Raw genomic sequence first — 22,989 nt, forward strand, 5'->3', positions numbered from 1 at the left:
CCTTGGCACTGGATTTAACTATGTATTATTTCTGTTTTCTGTTCGTGTTTTTTGTCTTTAGATGAACTATTTGAATGCTACAGTGAGGAACATCATTGTTAATCAAATATACAACTACAGGACAGCTTAATTTACATATGTCTCTTTTTTCTGTAGGAAAGGTTTCATTCATGGAAGATCTTGCCTGATTCCAGCCCTCTTCTCTACCCTAATTTGTTAACATTAGGAATGAATTGATGTCCTACCTGAACACGCTTTATACTTAAAGCTTCTTACAGTGGTGCAGTACATGCAGTGTATTTGGTAGTAGAGAGCTTTTTGATTACAAGGGTGATAAATGTAGTTGAAATTAGCAAATGTTATCAATTAAGGATGAGAGAGAGGAAGGAGAAAGATAGATTGCAGAGCGTTTATTGTCTTCCTTTTATTATCAGTTGGAATAGAGCCTTTTGTTAGGTTCTATGTTTCTGGCAAAATAATATATAAAGATAGTGACATCTCTCTTGTTCTGCCCTGAATTGCATTTTTCTTTCCTCATTTGCAGTGCAGAGTCGTAAGTACGTACACGTTTATTACCAGAATTTTCACTTCTAGCTTTCCAGTGCTGTTGATCTATACTGTTTGATTAGAAACCAGATAAAAGGACATATTTTAAATAATGTTTAAAAGGAATTGCCAATGAATAGTGCAGTTGTTAAAACTCCTGGATTCCTTTCATGTAGCTTCATATTGCTGTCTTACAGATTGAGAATAAAGATACCAATATGCCTACATTTTATCTTAGGTTTCCAGTGCAGGAGTCTGTTTCTGTATATGAGAGGTTCTGAGAGAGGGTCTGCCTTTTTATTTAGAAAGCTAATTTTGTTGTTGCTAAGGTTCTGAAGCTTTCAGGAGGCACCCATAAAGCATCTCTTCTCCCAGAAGCTTCTTAGCCTTTCATGAATGATTTAGGAACACCTGAAAACACTAACTATTCTAGTATGCCTTCCAGCTATGGGGAATCTTCTTCAATATACACGCATTTTTCTGTTAGTTGTTAGGAGTCTGATGAACATTGTGTACATTTCCATTCTGTGCTTAGTGAGTCTCTGCCTGTACTACCATTCAAGTGTAAAAATGGAAAACTTTACCCTACTCCTTACCCTGTACTTTCTACTTGAAGTTTTATTGCAAGTGGCCACCTTTTTTCTGATGTCTGGCAAAATGTTCTTTCTTTCACTTGACTACTTACCTGCAGCACTGTTTGATAAACTTCCATTATTTCTTTTTTTTTTGAATATTCAGTTCCTGATTTTTCTTTAGCAAGTTGGTCTTCTGTTTTTCCATGTTTCATTCTTGAATTTTCTTGCTTGCTTGCTTTCACCTTCTCCATCTGCTGTAAACCACTTAATTATAGTATTTAAGTAGTCAGTCTGTTTTCCTCCCTCCCCTCATTTTTCCATATCCCAGCAGCTTATCTACATTTGTGGTTTGCATTTTTCCTCTCTGTTCCAATAGGCTGTCTATCTTTCTGTGCCCTCCTTCATCTTCGTTTTCATCAATGTCAGACATTTGCCTTGAGTAAACTTAATTTTAGTGGCTTTTTATCGTTATGAAATTAGACCTTCTATACCTCTCTTCCTTTGTGTCTTAACCCCCCCCCCCATTCATCTTCCACAACTTCTTTCATGTATCCTGTGAGATGCTGAGAGAGTGTCCTACTGTTCTGTTTGCTTCTAGAGGAAAAGGATGATGTAGTACTTGAGAGACTGAAACTCAGTTCTCTGCTTGATCATAAAATTCCTCCTTGACTGTGAGCAAGTTGCTTAGGTCCCATTTCTAGAATATGGTAATACTATTGCCCTGTCCATAAATGTTATTGGAAGAATGAATCCATTAAAATTCTGTATGATCCAGGTTGATAGTGAGGGAGGCTGTATAACTGTTTTGAATATATACCTTCTTATCTCACCTATACTGTATTCTTATGTCTTCATCTAAGTTGCCTTGTCAATTGGACTGTCATCAGTCATTCCTCTGCTGTATCTTTCCTTAACATTTCAGTCAGGAAATAATCTACTCTTCAGCCTTTTTTGGTAAGTGTGAGTTCGGTTTCCATGATTGCTTCTGCATATATGTTTTTTTACTTCTGTGTTCTGACTTCTGGTTTGAAGCGTCTAACTGTATACTTTTGTCAATCCCTTCACCTGATCTTTGATAGAACTGTTTTTCTCCGGTCTGTCTTTGCAGTTCCCTTTGCTTTATACTCCATCAGTTGTATCATCTAAATGTACTTAACCTCCACAATGTGGTTTACCCAATGTGGTACAGTATTTTCCTTGATTGTAGTATTTCATTTCAATTAGTGCTACTTGTTCTCTGCACTTGCCTCTTATCTTTCTTTTGTTGTGTTGCTCTAGCAAGTCCTAGATTGGCTTTCTTGGCATAACCATTTTTTCTTATACTGCATCAGAGCTGTGAAGTACCTTAAGTAAGATTTGGAGTCTTTGTATGCATTGTAGCAACAAATTCACTCATCCTTTTCCCAGTTCTATGTACCTTCTTTAGGAGCTGCGTTTACACCAGCAACTTTTACTTTCAGTTCTTACTGCTTGTTCTTAAGCATTACCACTCTTTTGTGCTCTATTGAGTGTCATCCAATTGCCAAAAAGAATACTCCTTTTTACTCATTCTCCTGCTGCTCCTTTTTTAATGACATAAATTACTTTTCTTTCCCTCTTTATTTAACTTTAAGATGGTTTTCCTTATCGTTTCTTCTGTTGCACTGGTAAAATTCATGTATCTGAACTCCTTGGTTATGGGAAATGATAGTAGACTAGGTTGCTTGAATATTTGTGTGTGTACAAGTCTTGAAATAGCTTGATCCATGTTTCAGATACATTGCTTGCACCGCTTAAACTTTGATGCCCTACGTGGTTAATTAAGTTGGTTATATTACCAATTCTTCGTGTTTACTCATATTTCTATTACTCTTTAGCATGTCCTTCCATGAATCTTCAGCTATGTAATGTTTCATCATCCAATATGCTATGCACCCCTTTTCCTCAGTCACTTTTGCTATCTAACCCTTTCCTAAGTCCGATTTGCCAAAATAATCTCTCTGGCATGCAGTCTTCTGCATCCCATACATGTGCGTCATTCTCAGCTGTAAGATTCTGCCTCACCTGAATTTCATCCCTTCATTTCAACTGTTCCCATTTATATCCTGCAAATTGATTGCAATTTAACATACCCAGATGGTCTTCTCCTGTGTCTGTTTTTCTTGTAGTGCCATGAGAGTTGGATTATCTAGGCTGTCTCAGTGCACGCTACCATATAGTCATAGTTGCTGCTTTATATGCCTTCTCTGTCTGGTTGATTAGCTTTCCAGTGTTATTATATCAATACAAAATGTATATCCTTTTGAGCAGCTTTTCAGCCAAAAAACGTCAAGAATCCTGTCACCTGTCCTTAAAACATGCTCAGCTTACACTTTAGGATTGATTATACTTCTGGTCTTCTCCATACATCAGGTCTCTTTGTTACTGGTACCTAACTGCATTGTACCTAAGTTAGGTGGTGATATAGAGCAAAGGCCTAGCTGTATGATAAAAGTTGTCTGTAAATATTGTTCAAGTTTGTGGCAGTGCAAAATTAATAGGAAAACTTGCTGTTTATTCTGGAGATGAATAGGAGATACGGCAAAGATTAATTGTGTTTATCAATTTTAGAATATTTGTGTGAGCCCTTCTAGGCTCAGAGCAATAAATCATAGTTTCCTTGTGAAGAGTAAAAGGATAGAGATGTTGGCCATGATGTCATTATGCCCAGAGTCCGTGATGTATTAAATATTGAATATTTGCATAGCATATATTTTGATCACAACAGATGAAGACAGGATATCCAGCACCATCTTTGTTTATCAAGTTTACAAAGTACTTGATCACACATTTGAGTTAGCACAGTTAAAAAGTCTGTGCTTGTCAGCTCGATTGCGATAAAGATTGTGTGCCTTTGTAGCTCATCCCAATTGCAGACTCAGTGCTAACATTCTGCTGCCTTCACTGAGCCTCAAGTTGTCTGTTTTACTTCATAACTAAGATGACTTGACCGTGTGCACATATTTAGTTACCACACTCATTTAGTAAATAATAGTTTATTAAGCTGTGGTAATGCAACTGAGTTTGATTACGTGTGCATAATCTAAGTCTAAACAATGGTGATGAATCATGCTTCCTTTACTGTGGAATTAGTGTTCTGAGACAGTGAGGGACATAGGAAGGAAATAAGTTACTTGAGAGTGAAAATAGTTTTACAGGTTAATTAAAAATACCTATATGTTTACTCTTCCTGTCTTCTCCTCCATCTTTCACAACTGTAGGCAATATAACAGTACATTTAAAGCCACAAAATATAAAGCACATCAAGAAACTCAAGAAACTGCTATTTTCATAGGAATATAACTAGTTTTATAGGTGTATGCTTCCTCGTTTTCTTTGTAGAAGTTCAGCTGTAACTGAAGGCCTAGAGAAGCAAGAACCAAGAGAAAGAACGTATCACTTGTTCTACATGCTCTTTTTCTAAGCAATTTAGCTACAGTGAAGAATAGTGACAAATTATTTCTTTGTAAGAATCTAAGAGGCCAAGGTCTGCACAAGTTACAACAGTATAAGGATGTGACCTTTGTTAAGACAAGCTTGGCATCTTTTGACTTGTGGCATGTCAGAAATGTTCAGGCGTCCTCCTATCACCTTGAGCAAAGATGCAAAATTGAAAAAGCTGTTCTTTTGTAACCTCTGTGAAAGTGAGAGGTAATCTGAAATGTAATCCTTCTGCAGTGTTTAATTAGGCTTAAAAATGAATCTGAAGATTTACAGCTGAGCCTCTGCAAAGTAAGGAATGTCACCAAGTACTGGTCTTTAAAGTAGACTCTAAATCTTTAGGGGCTGAACTGTGCCCTTCCTGTGCTTATGTCTTTTACTACACAGCACAGCAGATTTCTGTTTTTAGGAGGGATGCGTTCCTGAAGAGTACATAAATCTGGTGGTCCTCTTTATCCCACACTCAGAAAACCAATGCCACAAATCTTAAATTACGATTTTAGAGCAGCTTCCAAAGATCGTGTTGAAGGCTTCCTCCAGAGTTGAGGCAATTGTATGAATTCCAGCTTCTGTTGTTTGTGCTTCTGTCTTAATAAAGAAGAAAAAGCCTAAAAAAATAAAATAAAATTAAGACTAACAGTTGGCAATAGATTTTCCTAGCATCAGTAGTGCTGAGGACATTGCTGTTCATGTCAACACTCATACCAAAATGTACATTCTACAGCATCGAGGAACAAAAAGTAAGAAGCGATAGTTTCCCTTTCCCCATCTTGCACTTTTTGTCTTTAATACTCATATCACATGCATTTTACGTTAGTACTGACATTTGGCTTCATGTTAACTGTGAATCACAAGTCCCTTTTGGTACAAAAATACATGTTCACTTACTGTCTTGGTTTCAATACTGCACTAAGTTGTATGGCTGCTTCTAGTGATAGGTTTCTTGACGTTTCTCAGATGTTCTTTTTATCTTACTCTGTGCAAAGAGCATGAGAGATGGCAGATACAGAAGCAATGGTCTTACAGGTATACTGTAGCAAACCATAAGGGATGAATAAAAATTTGAGAATGAATTATTTCTTGTCTGTGAGTGACAGTGTAACCTATCATGGTTTCTCTGTGGAGCCCATCTAGGCTCGAGTCATAGAGGAGATGCTTCTTACAAGCCTGGGCAAAAAGGAAAAGGGTCCTAATGAATGTTGATGTTTTTGGGCTAGAACATCTTCACCAGACCTGGAGGAGTCTCTCACAGAGGGAAGGGAGGTGGTCTGAAAAATCCTCCATTTACTTTCTCTGCCTCAAGAATTATCTTTGGTTACCATAGGTAACGACCAAGATCAGGTATTCTCCCTAAATATTGTCTCCTCTTCCCTCTTTGGTAACTGTATTTGAGGTGCAGCCTCACCAGTGCTGAGTACAGTGGAACGGTCATTTCCCTAGTCCTGCTGGCCATGCTATTTCTGATGCAAGCCAGGATGCCATTGGCCTTCTTGGCCACCTGGGCACACCACTGGCTCATATTCAGCTGGCTGTCAACCGGCACCCCCTGGTCCTTTTCTGCCAGGAGGAATAAATTGTAAATAATAACCTCAGACCAAAAAGAGTGATTAAGAGCAGCCTGGAGGAGAAGGACTTGGGGGTGTTGGTTGATGAGAAGCTCAACACAAGCCAGCAATATGTGCTTGCAGCCCAGAAAGCCAACCGTGTCCTGGGCTGCATCCAAAGCAGCATGGCCAGCAGATTGAGGGAGGGGATTCTGCCCCTCTACTCTGCTCGCGTGACATCCCAACCTGGAATACCATGTTGAGCTCTGGAGCCCCCAACTTATGAAGGACATGGACTTGTTGAAGCGGGTCCAGAGGAGGTTCACGAAGATGACCCAAGGGCTGGAGCAGCTCTTCTGTGAAGACAGGCTGAAAGAGTTGAGGTTGTTCAGCCTGGAGAAGAGAAGGCTCTGGGGAGACCTTATAGCAGCCTTCCAGTACTTAAAGGGGCTACAAGAAAGCTGGAGAGGGACTTTTTACAAGGACATGTAGTGACAGGACAAGAGGCAATGGCTTTAAACTGAAACAGGGGAGATTTCGATTAGATATAAGGAAGAAAATTTTTACAATGAGGGTGGTGAGGCACTGGACCAGATTGCCCAGGGAAGTTGTGGATGGCCTGTCCCTGGGAGTGTTGAAGACCAGGTTGGATGAGGCTTTGAGCAACGTGATCTAGTGGGAGGTGTCCCTGCCCATGGCAGGAGAGTTGAAACTAGGTGATCTTGAAGGTCCCTTCCAACCCAAACCATTCTGTGATTCGGTGTAGTTGCCTTGTAAATTCAGGCTAGGTTTGAAGTTTTTTTTCTTGCTTGTGTATTTAACCTACCATGAATATTACATGACCCATTTTCTTTTCCTGCTTTATTTGCATTAGTTCTTTGTATTTTCTTTGCAAGTTGAGTCATGCAAAATTTGTGGCACTGTGTAATCCAATTATTAAACTTAACTAAGTTTTCTGAAAAATGCAAAAGACAGAGTAGAGGCTCTCTCTGTCTGCTGTCATCCTGGTGAACTCTTCAGAGATTAACCTCAAAAGGCAGCCTAAACAGTAATGTAATCAGATAATGCTACCTGCATTTTAGGGGTTGAGCAATTGGTTTAGTTTAGTTTAGTTTTTCAGAGCAAAAGTACACAAAATTGTATTGTAAGCTCTTAATGCGTACAGCTATATCTATGTTAATGCCACTATTGATACCTACTGTAACCAGAAGGATCACATGAATAGCATCTTATGGTCTTACCTAATAGTCTACATACCTCATATCATCTGATCTTGACCATTAACTCTGTACCTCAAGGCCAGTACCTCTGAGTAAAAAAGGGCATCATTCCCCACTTATGGCTCCGTTGTCTGCAGGTAGCCCTCCAGGACAAGTAATCCATAATGGCTATCTTCCTTCCTCCCTCGTCCCCTCATCTTCATTAGGTCACATTATAGGGGAGCAAACATGATGTACATCTTCCTGTGTCAGTAAAATAGTCTGTGTTGCCTGCCTAGCTGGAAGAGTGGACATGAAATATTCATCTGAGAAACATTCCGTGCAGATTAGGGAACTCATCCTTAAATTGAGTCAGTAACTTATTTAGATTTGTACTTACTTTGGGTGTTAGTCTGCCTTTACTGTCTAGTCATTTTATCTTACATATTTGTCTGCTGCATTAAACAGCCTTGTGCTACCCAGAAGTATGTTTTTAGGTGTACTTACAAGATATAACTATGTTATTCATAAAAAGTTTTCGAAATCTTTTGATGTGGAACTGAATACCTTAGCACGATTTTGTTGACAGAAAAATAATAACTTACATTTCACTTAAGAGGAATGCCTTTTTCCCTGGCAGTGTCCTTTTATTTTCTTTTTCTATCTAGCATAAAGAAAGGATTTCAGTATTTTAGAGCTGAAAAAATGTGCAAACTTAGGCATCACCATGCACAGGGGAATCCTCCGTTTTGAATTGAGAGTAAATAGTAACAGAAGGAGAAACGGGGCATGCTGTAACTAGGTTGTGGTCAAAACATGAATTCTTCAGCCTTGGATTTCAGAAGGAATTTTGTCTGAGTAAACCTTGGCTATCAGTTTAATTATTTTTGCTATGCTTCCCACTCTTCTGCATCTGCCATCTCTTCTGCATCATCCAAGTGGATGAAGCCCTACATAGGCAGATAGGAGTTTCTGCTCGTTCACAAGCCCTGGTCCTCATGGGGGATTTTAACCACCCTGATATCAGTTGGAAAAACAACACGGCGGGGAACAAGGAATCCAGGGGATTCCTGGAATGCATTAATGATAACTTCCTTATCCAAGTGATAGAGGAACCAACGAGGAGAGGTGCCATGTTAGACCTCGTTCTTGTCAATAGGAAAGGGCTTGTAGGTAATGTTGAACTTGTGGGTAGCCTTGGCTGCAGTGACCATGAGATGGTGGAGTTTGAGATCCGAAGGGCAGCTAAGAGGAGGAAGCTCAGCAAGCTTGAAACCCTCGATTTTAGAAGAGTTGACTTTCACCGCTTCAGGAACCTCCTTGGTACTGTGCCATGGGATAAAGCCCTGGAGGGACTGGGAGCCCAAGATTGCTGGTTGACTTTCAAGGATCATCTCCTCCAAGTTCAAAGGCATTGCATCCCTAAAAGGAAGAAATCAGGCAAAAACACCAGGACACCTATATGGATAAACAAAGAACTCCTGGCTAAAATCAAATACAAAAGGGGAACACACAAAGCGTGGAAGCAGGGACTGGTAACGTGGGATGAGTACAAGGAAGTCGCTGGTGTACTCAGAGACCAGGTTAGAAAAGCCAAGGCCTTGACAGAGTCAAATCTGGCCAGCGATATTAGAAATAACAGAAAAGGAATTTATAGGTATGTGAGAGAAAAAAGAAAAACGAGAGAGAATGTGGGGCCTCTCCGGAAGGATACAGGTGACCTGGTTGCCGAGGACATGGAGAAGGCTGAAATATTCAACAACTTTTTTGCCTCAGTCTTCACTGGCAACCGCTCGAACCACACCACCCAAATCACAGAGGATGTTGGCTGGGTCTGGGAGAGTGAAGAACCATCCAAGGTAGGAGCAGATCAGGTTTGGGAACACCTAGAGAACCTGAAGGTGCACAAGTCCATGGGACCTGATGAGATACATCCACGGGTCCTGAAGGAACTGGCGGCTGAAGTTGCTAGGCAACTAGCCATCATATTTGAGAGGTCCTGGCAGCCTGGTGAGGTTCCTACAGATTGGAGAAGGGCGAACATAACCCCCATCTTTAAAAAAGGCACCAAGAACAACCGGGGAAAATACAGACCAGTCAGCCTTACCTCTGTGCCAGGTAAAATCATGGAACAGATTCTCCTGGCAGCTGTACTAAGGCACATAAAAAATAACCAAGTGGTTGGTGACAGCCAACATGGCTTCACTAGGGGCAAGTCGTGCCTGACTGATTTAGTGGCCTTCTGCGACAAAGCTACAGCGCTGGTTGACGTGGGTAAAGCAACGGATGTCATTTTCCTCGACTTGTGCAAGGCGTTTGACTCTGTCCCACATGACATCCTTGTCTCTAAAATGGAGAGACATGGATTTGACAGATGGACCACTCGGTGGATAAAGAACTGGCTGGATGATCACACTCTAAAGAGTTGTGGTCAATGGTGCAATGTCTACATGGAGACCAGTGTCAAGCAGTGTTCCTCAGGGGTCTGTTCTGGGTCCAGTGCTGTTCAACATCTTTGTCAGCAACTTGGATGATGGCATTGAGTGCACCCTCAGTAAGTTTGCTGACGACACCGAGCTGTGTGGTGCTGTGGACTCACTCGAGGGAAGAGATGCCATCCAGAGGAACCTTGATAGGCTTGAGAAATGGGCCAGTGCAAACTGCATGAGCTTCAGCAAGTCAAAATGCAAGGTCCTTCACCTGGGTCAGACCAATCCTAGGCACAAATACAAAGTGGGCACAGAGTGGGTTAAGAGTAGCCCTGAAGAGAAGGATTTGGGGGTGTTTATAGATGAGAAGCTCAACATGAGCCAGCAGTGCGCTCACACGGCCCAGAAGGCCAACCGCATCCTGGGATGTATCAAGAGAAGCGTCATCAGCAGGTCAAGAGAGGTGATTCTTCCCCTTTACTCTGCTCCTGTGAGACCCCACCTCGAATACTGCGTCCAATTCTGGTGTCCCCACCATAAGAGAGACATAGATCTGTTTGAGCATGTTCAGAAGAGGGCCACAAAGATGAACCAGGAGCTGGAGCACCTCTGCTACGAGGACAGGTTGTGGGAGCTGGAATTGTTCAGCCTTGAAAAGAGAAGACTTGGGGGGACCTAATAGCTGCCTTCCATACCTGAAGGGAACCTACAGGAAGGCTGGGGAGGGACTTGTTACAAGAGTGTCCACTGATAGGACAAGGGGAAATGGGTTTAAGTTGAAAGAGAACAGATTTAGATTAGATTTAGGAAGAAACTCTTCAGTATGAGGGTGGTAAGACTTTGGAATAAATTGCCCAGAGAGGTTGTGGATGCCCCCTCTCTGGAGGTGTTCAAGGCCAGGTTGGACAGAGCCTTGAGTAGCCTGATCTAGTTGAGAGGCGTCCTGCCCATGACAGGGACGTTGGATTAGGTGATCTCTAAGGTCCCTTCCAGCCTATGCCATTCTATGATTCTATGATCTGTCAGCTCTGAGGATGCATGTACATTTCAAACTATTGTGTAGAGAAGCTGTCTTTGAATTTCATAAACATTTAATTACAGAACTCCACAGAGATAAGGGTTTGTGACAGGAGGTTTTCTGTAGGGATAGGAGTAGTGAATGCATAGGTAATGGTCTTCAGCAAGTATAGGGCTTACGTTTGTAGGAGGTGATTTTTTCTGTCCAGGATTAAGACCTCATCTCAGTTCATGTCTATTCTATACCTGATGTACAGGAATTTGAATCTGAAGTTCCTGATGCTCAGGAGGGACATTTTGAGGTTATACTGTTCTGGGGAGAGAGGTGTCTCCTCTTAAAATCCTGATTTGCTTAAAATACTTCCACATTCTCTGGAGCATAGAGTGAAATTAAGGGTTAGGGTTAACCCTAAATTGAGAGCTTAACAGTAAACTATATAATTATTCTTGCTTAGTCTGTCTGATCCCCTGTGTATGTTTTATTTAAAGAAACTAAAACAACTTTGGCGGAATTTCACTCCATTATTGTATGACTAGTTCGCTTCCTTGCAAGCTGGCAGATTCTGTTCTGAAACAAGCACAGAAAGGATCAAATGTGTATCATCACTGAGTATTCTTACCGCTGGGCTGTTAGGCATAAATGTAGTATTTCCATACTGCCATTTTGAGTCTAGTTATAAATCTAGTTTAAGAAACTGAACTGTTTACTTTAAAAATGCAGAAGCAAGCAATGCCCACAGTTCCCCTCAAACGTATTATTGTAGGATGCTGGCACCTGAATTCATAAATTTCAGGTTGATGAGAATTGTGTTTTTGTAAAAAAAATTGTTGAGACCTACCTACAGATTGTACCTTCAGCTTAAGCCATTTACTTAGAAGTTTAAAACTATCTGGAAATGTACAGCAGAACTAAAAAAATATAAATTCAGTAATGTTTTTAAATATTAAAATGTAATTTATTAATGTGGTTTAACCTGGCTGGCAACCAAACACCACGCAGCTGCTTGGTCACCCTCCCCACCCCCAGGGGACAGGAGAGAGAATTGGAGGGGTAAAGGCAAGGAGAATTATGAGTTGAGGTAAGAACAATTTAATAATTGAAATAAGATTAAATAAATAATAATGATAATGATAATAGAATATAAAAAAGAGTGATGCACAGTGCAGTTGCTTACGACCCACTGACCAATGCCCAGCCCATCCCCAGCTAGTGATCCTGGAGGAGAGAAATCCCAAAACTGCAATCCCAGCTTCCCAGCCAACCCTCATCTGTATACTGAGCATGACGTGGCGTGATATGGAATATCCTGTTGGCCAATTTGGGCCTACGCCCAAATACTAAACCAGGGATTATGGGTCCTTTGCTCTGGCTGTGCTCCCTCCCTGTTTCTTGTGCACCTACACACTAGCAAAGCATGAGAACTCCAGAAGGTCTTGGCCCCAAGCCAAGTCTGTTTTGCCTGGGGCCATGGTTGGTGGGTGATCCCTTCCTGTTCTTATCTCGACTCTCAAGCCTTTTGTTATATTTTTTTGGCCTCCACCCTGCTGGTGGGGAAGGGAGCAGCAGCATGGTAGCTTAGCTTCAGCTGGGCTAAACCGCGACAGTGCTTGATTTCTTAGCAACAACTAAAAGCATCAGTATATTATCAACATTCTTCTCGTTAGAAATCATGTACTAAATCCAAAACACAGTGCTATCTTAGCTATTAAGAAGGAAACTAACTCTATCCCAGCTGAACCAAGACAATCAATAAATATTTTAATATCTAAGAATCTCAGAAAAGGCCTTTTGAGATTTACAAACAAGCATCGAGATGCTTTTTGCCAAGATTTACATGTCTTTTGGACTGGTTGGCTTGATTATGATGAATTCTTTTAAAAGATTGAAATGCCGTATAATGCTCGCATTAAACTGTAAATTAAGAAATATACGAATATTGAAATCAGGGTTGTCAGAAAGCAAGTATTCCTTTATTGTAAATTAATATCCATTAAGTAGAGTAATCTTCACCTGTGATTCATTTTGTGCATAAGGAGCTAACAAGGCTATATTCTGGTGTGTACAAAATGCATCTCCTTTTGAAGTCTGTATATTTACAATAGCTCCAGGTACTTTTGTCATCTTCTACTTTTTTAGGCTAATACCAAAAATATATACAAATAAACTAAAGTTGGTGGTGTATTTACGTAAGACTGAAATTAATTTATAGTTTCAACTGATGGTGTTGCAGAGGGAGACTATAGATGTAAACAAAAAAATATCCTAGAGTATATTAGACACTGTTTTCTGTCTTCTACAGATTTCCTGTTCTTCAAGTCCAACTGTAACATCAAGTTCTGGTAGCAGTAGTTCTTTATCCCCCCTTGGACCTCTTTGTAGACAGAGACCATTAGCAAATGGCGTTTGTGTTCTGAGTCTAGCACATCAGATGTTTCTTCACCAACATCTAGCTATCCAAAAGCACCAGGCTTTGAACGAGAAGATCAGGTACGTGAATAATATGGGTCTAGACGTACAAATGCAATCTTAATTTAAAATGAGCTTCAGTAGAAAATGTTGTCTGCCTCGTGTATCAGCACTGATTTTTTGATAATTTAGAACCAGAGTTTGGAACCCTCTTCTTTAGTGAACTAAACCACATCAAATTACAGTTGTCACAGGCCAAGAACAATCATGCAAACAGTCATTGCAGCTGAGCTGACATGCAGTAAATTCCAACTTCGCAGAAATGTTATGGTTGTCATTTTGAGCCCATGTTGCCAAGAACAGAGCAAGATAACAATGAAAAAAAAATCATAGCTAGATGTGGTAGGAATCAGTTGTAATTATTGTATACTTATTAAGTAAATATTGTATACGCCTTAAGTTCATATATTACAGAGATTTTTCTTCTTTCAGGCAAAGCATCGAAGCTTCCCAGCTGAGAATCAGCAGAAAATAAATGAGCAAGACAACAAGCAGGTATTGCCAAAAGCTAAATTCTGTAAATATTTTGCTTTTTCTGATAATTTATTAATGCAGTATCAAAGTAATGTGTCACTTCACAGCATAGTCTAAGGAATGTTTGTGCCAGTGACAGGACAAGAAGCAACGGGTATGAACTGAAACACAGGAGGTTCTGTCTAAACATATGGAATACTTTTTTACTGTGCATGTGAGACTGAGCATTGGAACAGGTTGCACAGAGAGGTTATGGAGTCTCCCTCCTTGGAGTTATGCAAAAGCTGTCTGCGCAGGGTCCTGGACAGCCAGCTCTAGGTTCTGTGAAAATGTACAATAGATGTGTGCTGCCAAGAGTACCAGGGATGAAAAGAATATGAGGCGATTTGAGGATGCTTTTGATTACAGCAATTCCATGGCAGAGTTTCACAGTGAAATTTTGGATTGGATTGATAAAATTTAAGGAAGGCTAGAAGGAAAGTGATGATATGGTTGTTCAAGTGTCAGATGCTTAAGACTAGAAAAAATAGTTAAAGTGACAGGCAAGCAGGCATAGTTTGACCTGTCATGAAGCTAAATCCATCAGGTGTTAGAGGTTATTCTATATATGCAAAGGAGCTTAAACTCTGCCAGCTTTGCACTGCTAGAACAAGAATCTTGATGCTTTGTTAATGACAACGATCAAGATAAATGAGAATGGAGGTTTACCATTTGCCATACGTGCAGCCAAACACGCGTGTATAATTTAAAGTGAAGGATTAAAATATATCTTACAGGAGGTAAAATATATCAGCAGGAGGGGTGGTGCAGAATAAATAAGGAGAGAACACACAAGCTAGTTAGAGGTGGATCCTGTGAGTTCGGGATAGAAGAGTGGTAGCACATGAACCAGTTTAAAAGTACACATTGAGGTTTTTTCCCCTACACTCTATAAATTAGTGAGAGTGGTGGCTTCCAAAGCTTTTAGTTTTTTGTAATTTGCTCTAAAAAGTAGATTTACCTGACTTTCTATCACTGTTAATGTTTGTAACAGAGTAAATAGGACATAACCTGTCTAACATCTTTATCAACAACCTAGTGGAGGAATCATGTTTTCAGATGACATGAAATTGGTGGGACCAGTCAGGCTGCACTGCCATTCAGAGAGACCTAGACAGACTAGAGGAATAGGCCAACAAGATCTTTATAGAATTCATTAAGGATGAGTGCAAAGTCCTGCACCCTGAAGAAACAGGAACTTCTTGCAACAATTAGGCTGAGAACAACTGTCTAGGAAGCAGCTCTGTGGAAAAGGACCTGAGGATCTTTGTAGACAGCAAGCTGAATGTGAGCCAACAGTGTACTCTGGCAGCAAAGAAGGCCCAAAAATTATCCCCGGAGCATGAGGCAAATCAACAGAAGCGGTTACCTTTCTGCCTAGCACTTGTTAGACCACATCTAGAATACTGCATCTGGTTTTGGCTCACGGTACTGGGATTACCTCAGTAAACTAGTGGGAGTTTAGCACATGCCTGCCAAGATGGTCAGGGGACTTGCCCTGTGAGAAGAGGCTGAAGAAGCAGAGCTTAAGTAGCCTGGAGAAAAGAAGGCTGCAGGAGGACCTAGTAGCAGCCTTCCAATTACCTATGAGAAGATGGTCAAGAAAATGGAGCCAGTCTGTGCACAGTGAGTGGACAAGAGACAACAGGCATAAATTGAAACAAGAAGCTAAGACTGGGTGTAAGGACTAATTTTTACACCATGGGGAGAGCCAGGCAGTGGTTGCTGAGTATGGTTGTACAGTCCTCCATCCTTGGAGAAGTATTGGGTTTCTGTGGCAAGGTTTTGGTAGCAGGGGGAGCTACAGGGGTGGCTTCTGTGAGAAGCTGCTAGAAGCTTCCCCTGTGTCCAATGGAGCCAATGCAAACTGGCTCCAAGATGGACCTGCCACTGGCCAAGGCCGAGCCAGTCAGTGAGAGTGGTAGCGCCTCTGTGGTAATGTATTTAAGAAGGGAAGAAAAAACCAAACTGTGCAAGAGAAAACTGCAGCTGGAGAGAGCAGTAAGACTATGTGAAAGAAACAACTCTGCAGACAACAAGGTCGGTGAAAAAGAAGAGGGAGGAGGTGCTCCAAACACCAGAGCAGAGATTCCCCTTCAGCCCATGATGAAGACCATAGTGAGGCAGGCTGTGCCCCTGCAGCCCATGAAGTTTCACAGTTGAGCAGAGATCCACTGCAGGCCCATGGAGGACTGCATACCAGAGCAGGTGGGTGGATGCACCTGAAGGAGGCTATGACCTCATGGGAAGCCTGCGCTGGAGTAGGCACCTGGCAGGGACCTGTGGACCCATGCGGAGAGGAGGCCACGCTGAAGCAGGTTTGCTGGCAGGACTTGTGACTCTGTGGGGAACCCACGCTGGAGCAGTCTGTTGGGGAAGGACTGCAGCTCATGGGAGGGACTCATGCTGCAGCAGTTTGTGAAGAACTGCAGCCTATGGGAACGACTCACATCGGAGAAGTTCATGGAGAACTGTCTCCCATGGGAAAGGACCCCTTGCGGGAACAGTGTGAGTTAGTCCCTCCTCCTGAGGAGGAAGGAGTAACAGAAACATGCGATGAACTGACCGCAATCCCCATTCCTGGTCCACCTGCACCACTGGGGCGAGAGGAGATAGAAGAATTCCGGAGTAAAGTTAAGCCCGGGAGGAAGGGAGGGGTAAGGAGAATGTCTTTTAAGATTTGATTTTATTTCTTATTATCCTACTCTGATTTGATTAGTAAAAAATTGAATTAATTCCCCAAGTCAAGTCTGGTTTTGCCTGTGATGGTAATTGTGAATGATCTCTCCCTGTCTTTATCTCGACCCGTGAGTCTTTTTCTTATATTTTCTCCGTCTCTTGTCCAGTTGAGGGAGGTGAGTGATAGAGCGGCTTTGGTGGGCACTTGGCGTCAAGCAAGGGTCAACCCAGCACAGGAGGTTTTCAAGACTGGACTGTCTAAAACACTGAGTAACCTAATCTGACTTCATAAGCTGACCTAGCTCTGATCAGGAGGTTGGACTAGATACCTCCTGAAGTTCCTTCCAACCTGAAGTTTCCTATTACTTGGTGATCCTAAGAATACTTAGCAAGTTGTTTTAATTCTCTTCTTTTAAAAAAAAGTGTTAATTAATCTCCATTTAAGTAGTGCAGAATGTATGAAATTCTGCTACACAATTATAAAGCTGTTGATATCTTTTTTTAATAACCTTTCTATCCTGTGTCTGTTTGTTTTGTCTCTCTATTCTATTGGATATCCCCCAGAACAGAGTTTTGAAGTCACAGGTAGGATCGTCTTGGTCTGTCAAAACAGAAGGAGAGGAATCTTTGAGCTTCATGGGTGCATCTGTTTGTAGGTATAGGGTGGGACAAGCAGCTTGTGGAGGAAAAAGAGACTAATAGTCCGATAGATGTAGGTGTTTATGCTGGGGAGAAAGAGAACTAACTGAAGAAATCCATCAGCTTTGTGTGGGTATGTGAAATTTCTTCACTTCCTTCTCACCAAGAGGCCTCAGATTAAGATGAGGCAGGCCAAAAGGGGATCTATTTTGAGTCCGGTAATTTTCAGTAATACGAAAAGCCTGTGTTGTCTCTCCTGGTTTGTGTTGACTTTGATGACATGTTTCTCCAATGACAGAGATCATGGTCAGGCTTATAACCTAAGATCCTATGCTTTGTCATTTTTTCATTTTACTTTTTTAATTATACAGCTGTTCTTTATGGTTTAATATGTATTGCTGGTTCAGAGATTTAATTTTTTTTTTCAGCTCGAACAGAAAGCAAAGAAATGTTCCATTAAACATGTTGCATCAGGATATTAAGAGAATGTGTTGGGAATTTAGTGTAAATTACAATATTAGAACAAACTTTGGAAAAGCGTATCGTAGAATTATAGAATATTTGAGCTTGGAAGAAACCTGTGTTGAAGTTCAACAAGTTTGAGCACAAGGTCCTGTACCAGGGTCGGGACAGTTCCCAGTATCGTTACAGACAGGGTGATAAATAGATTGAGAGCATTGCTGCAGAGGAGGGCTTGGGGATACTGGTGGGGGAAAAATTGGGTATGAGCCAGCAACATACACTTGCAGCCCAGAATGCCAGTGATCTGGGACTGCATCCAAAGCAGCATGGCCAGCAGGTCGAGGGAGGGAATTCTTCCCCTCTGCTACCGCTCTCGTGAGACCCCCGCCTGGAGCACCGCATCCAGCTCTGGGGTTCCCAGTACAAGGAAGACGTGGAGCTGTTAGAGTGGGTCCAGAGGAGGACCACAAAAACGGTCCAAGGGCTGGAACACCTCTGCTATGAAGAAAGGCTGAGAGAGTTGGGCTTGTTTGGCCCGGAGAAGAGAAGGCTCCGGGGAGATGTTATTGTGGCCTTCCAATGCTTAAAAGGGGCCTATGAGAAAGACAGAGAAAGACTTTTTTACTGGGGTCTGTAGTGACAGGACAAGGGGCAATGTTTTTAAACTGAAAGAGGGTAGATTTAGATTGGATATAATGATAAAATTCTTTACTATGAGGGTGGTGTGACACTGGAACAGGTTGCCCAGAGAAGTTGTGGATGCCCCATCCCTGGAATGTTGGGTGGGGCTTTGAGCATCATTTCAAGGATTTCATCTAGTGAAAGATGTCCTTGTCCATGGCAGGAGGCTTGGACTAGATGACCTTTAAAGGTCCTTTTCAACCCAAACCATTCTGTGATTCTCTGGAGGTCTGTAGTCTGTCTGTCCCCTTTTCAAAGTGAGGTCAGCTAAGGCAGGTTGCTCAGTGGCTTGTCTAGTAGTGTTTGAATATCTCCAAAAATCAAAACATCACAGCCTCTTTGGGCAACATGTTCCCGTGTTTGGCCACCAGTTCAATAAAAATTTTTTTTGTGTCTGAGTGAAACTTCCTGTATTTCAGTTTATGCCCATTTTTGAAGAAAAAATTATTAATTCTCATGGTAATTATCTTTGAAATAGAAATTTTCTGTGGTATTGGTAGAAATCAGGAGAGTAGATACTGCATAATCACTGCTCATCACACAGAAAGCGATGAGATGATGTGAGGCTTGATTCAGTCACAGTTAAATGTTGGTCTTATTAACTAAATGATTGGAAGGAATAAATAAACAATAACAATAAGATGAATTAATATACTGGAAAATCTACACCAAGGCCCTGTAGACTTTGTAAAGTTATTTTCCATTTTAGAATGTTACATGGTTACATATTCTTTGCGTTTTCTTACATTTTATAGTTTAAATGTGTGATTTGTATGAAAAAAATGTGCAGCTACAAAGAAGTAGCACAGGTACAGGTCATCATATAACATGTGTATATGTGTGCAGTGCAGTCATGTTTCTCAACTATCTAAACCAAAGATCAGTTTATGCACCAATTGGATTTAGATTAAATGAGAAATTTGCCAATCAAAAGAAAAAAAAAAAAGAAGAATGTAATTTGTGTACGAATGCATAATGAAATAGTACAGTTCCTCAATAGGTATTTTCCTTTTGCAAAGGAGCATCAGACTTCAGCTAACTAATTTTGTTTGTAGAGCTATTTGCAATTATTTAAAATACCTTTTTTTTTTCTGAAAGTAGAATTCCCTTGAATGGTAGTGATGTCCAGCCACATTGGAGAAATGCACTGCTTTTGAATGATACGCAAAATTATCCTAATCTATTATTCACATCGTTCTTCTGGATTTCTTTCTGTTTGAATTAAAATAACTACTTTGAAAAATACATTTTGTTTATTTTATGTGTTTGTACATACATCTATGTAAGTGTATTTGTATGTGTATACATACGTTGTTTGTTTGTTTTTTTTTTTAACAGAACCATCTCAGTGTTTTTTCAGTGGTAAACCCGCTTGCTTCAAGTATAACTTCCAGTCTGGCTTCCAGTATTGGATCAGATAGTTCATCTCCTACAACTGTCTCTGCTATCAGTGCCAAAGCTTTCCCATTCTATTCTGGCAGTAACACAGTTGAATCGATAATAGGTAAGTCTTAACATTTAATCTCTGATTGTACATGTTCTTGTGCATTATTCAAGTTCTTCCTTGTTTCAGCGTAGATTCAAAGAGCTTATTAGTAAAGACAGTAATGTTGTATACACCTACTTTATTATACATAATTAGAAGCAATATATGAAATGGAATTTAAATGTTTTCACCTAAAGGGATTGTTTTCTCACAAGGTCTCCAATGTGAGTGTAAAAATGAGTCAATGGGGCATTTAAACTGGAATTTTGGCATTTGTATTGGCCAGTGGATTTAAAAAAAAAAAACGTAAACCTTCATAATGCAACTCACTGTTGCTAGAATTTCTGTCTCCTCAACTTCTGTTGGTGGGCTGATGAGATTTGACTATTTTTTTTCCGTGTTACCGTAGCAGGTGCAATTGCAGATCTTACCATTGTCGCTTGAAAATGGGAGATTTTTCTTTGGCTGACTGCATATTCTTCAGTCTGGTTATTTATATGTTTGAGGACAAAACCTTTTGTTTAACCCTATGTGGACCAGATCTGAAAGAAGACAAAGAGGAGGAACCCTTCCTTTCTGGGAGCACAAGACAGATTCTGGGAAATACTCACTTCCAAAATTTCTGTCATTAGCCCAGAATGTTTCCCATGCTTCTAACCGGCTAGGCTGTTTATGTGAAAAGTGCTAAAAGGAGATAAATATTTCTGTATTAATTAGGCACTGGGAACTTCAAAACCGGTCATGGTACTCCTGCGCTGCTCTCACAGGTGCTGGATAGAGAGGAATAATCACTTCCCCCGACCTGGCGGCTGCACTTTTACTAATGAAGGCCAACATGCTGTTAGCTTTATTGCCACAGACATGCTGAACATGTCATTCATCAGAATTCCTAGATATTTTTCTGCAATGCTGCTTTCCTGATCATTTTGGCCCCCAGCCTGTACTGTTGCAAGGAATTACTCTGTCCCATGTGCAGTGTTATTGTATTTGCCTTTGTTGAACTTCATGAGGTTTCCATCAGTCCAGTTCTCCAGCCTTTTGAGATCCCTCTGAACAGCAGTCCTGCCGTCGAGTGTATCAGCTGCTTCCCTTAATTTAGTGTTATCCACAAACTCCTTGAAACTGTAGCCCTTTAAGACTGATTGCGGTTTATTCAGGAGGCTGTGGCAGGGAATGCTGTGGTTTGAAAGATGCTGTATTTCACATTCTGTGATGTAAGTCACATGTTCAGGGAGTTGCTGTGATTAGCTGGTGTACTTGAAGCTTTCTGTGTTTAAATTGATGTGTAGCATCGACCAGGAGACTGCAGACAGTGAGTCAGCACTTCGGCATGGTAAGTTAGGCATTCACTCTTTGAATTTTTTTAGGAAAGAAATCTATGCAGAATATTAAATGATGGATCTTTTTCTGCAATCTCACAAGTGTGTAGCTTGCTTTCCTTAAAGGTTTGTTTGATGATCTGTGTGTTAGAACAGAAAATAAATTTTAAATTATTTTTGAATTTCAGAATTAGAGTGAGCAGAATTTTAGTTTTTATTGTATGCAAGTGATATGATTTCATTGGCTTATGGTTAATATTTTAAGATATACTATAGAATGAAATCACATTTTGTCAAGATACACATTGCTTCTAGAACAAGTAGAGGCTAGTTGGCTGTAACAATTTACTCATAAAACAATAAAAACCACAGTCTAATTTCTGTATACTAGATGTGGTGCTAATTCAGTATAAGTTTTAAATCATGATATACCGAACAAGTGTTGCCAAGTCATTTAAACAATGACAATGCTATGTTTCCCATGTCCCAGCGTGATTATATTATTAAGCATAAGAGACTTTTGATCCCTCTGAGTTAGAATATGCCTCTGCTGTCTGCAGGTGTTTTCCTAGAACACTTCAGTATGCTAAGTTTATTAACAGAATATAAATCGTAAAATGCATGTCTCATGTATGTATACCTTAGGATACTTTATGATAACTGTGTAGATTTTGGTTTTTTTTTTTCCTTAAAAGAATTTAATATATATATAAATTCTTTTTCCAGAGTTCTGCTTCGAGAATATACAGGATGGCATTGAAAATAAAGTGCTGCACATAATCTGAATAGATCAGAAAATTAAGACATTATTGTAGAACAGAAAATAAATACATAGTGTTCTTGTAGGAAGTGGTGGATTGAAGAATCATTAAAAAAACGGATGGAAAAAGAGTTGCAGCAAGGGGAGGGCTAAGTGATTATGGGAAAAATGGATGAATGGGTTTGGATAAAGGATTAGGAGAAATGCAAGAGAGTTACATCAGCAAGGACTGAGGAAGCTTTGTCAGACAGTGGGGGTCTGTAGCCTATTCTGTGGTCCTTTATCTTGATCTCATGGGGAGCTCCAAGCCCTCTCTGTCTGTTCCCTGAGTAATAGTCCCGAAGAGCAGGGGAAGAGAAGGGCGCAAGGGAGTTTGGAATAAGCATACAAATCAGCTAGAACTATTATTTAGCATTGAAACTTGAACAATATGTTGAAAGCTGAGGAATGATGGAGTGGAAGAAGATATATTGTTGCAGTCGACTTCTGTCAGAATTAAGGGAAGTTGACTGAGTTGTCTGTTTTGTTCTGGTAAAAAAAGGACAGAAGCATAATCTGTGAACATAAAAGCTGCAGGGTGTTTGAAGTCCTCCTGAAAATTAAAAAAAAAATAAATTAAGAGAATAGAGAAATCAGATAAGCAAAATGTCAAAGGAGACAAATTTGAAGAGGAATAAATAGGGAATGGGCAACAGAGAAGGGAAGCGACTCAAGTGGTTGTAGGGAGAAGGGAGGACCTTAACATTAGGGGACATCTGCCAGCCTGATACTCCACCCTATTGTCTGTGTTAGGTTCTGGGTAGACCTTCCTCTGGGAATTTTTTTGTTTGCTTCTATTGCATTCTATTGGATACTCAAGCATGGGGATTTTGCTTGTCTGGTAGACTTGCCATTCAAGGAAAACTGGTGTCTCTTCATCTTCCTCCCATATATGTTATGATCTTAAGATGCTGTCTGTGTTCTCTCCCTGCACTCCACTGACTTCCACCATGTGAGGTGGAATCTGAGAGAGTTGGAAGGTATCAGAAATTAAGCTTTGAAAATCTAGATAATAAACAGTAAGGAGACATGTCAGTCCTTTTTGTATTAGGGGAGGATGAATGTGGCAGAATGAGTTAAGGCCTCACATGAGGAGGACATGACAGGTTAGAGATTAGTAAGGGTGCAGGCTTGCAGGCTTAGATTTGATCTACTATTTGAGCAGTATGATTTTA

General features: G+C 40.6%; 1 protein-coding gene across 1 annotated transcript in view; it reads left to right on the top strand.

The window, feature by feature from the left end:
- The window catches only part of UNKL (unk like zinc finger), a 60,837-nt gene that overhangs the window by 24,604 nt on the left and 13,244 nt on the right, over window positions 1-22,989 (top strand). The window contains 2 exon segments of the mRNA XM_086622090.1: window positions 13,669-13,731; window positions 19,549-19,714. Coding sequence (XP_086478216.1) covers window positions 13,669-13,731; window positions 19,549-19,714 — 229 coding nt within the window.

This window comes from Tauraco erythrolophus, chromosome 17, assembly GCF_009769465.1.
Source record: "Tauraco erythrolophus isolate bTauEry1 chromosome 17, bTauEry1.pri, whole genome shotgun sequence".
Taxonomy (NCBI): Eukaryota; Metazoa; Chordata; class Aves; order Musophagiformes; family Musophagidae; genus Tauraco; species Tauraco erythrolophus.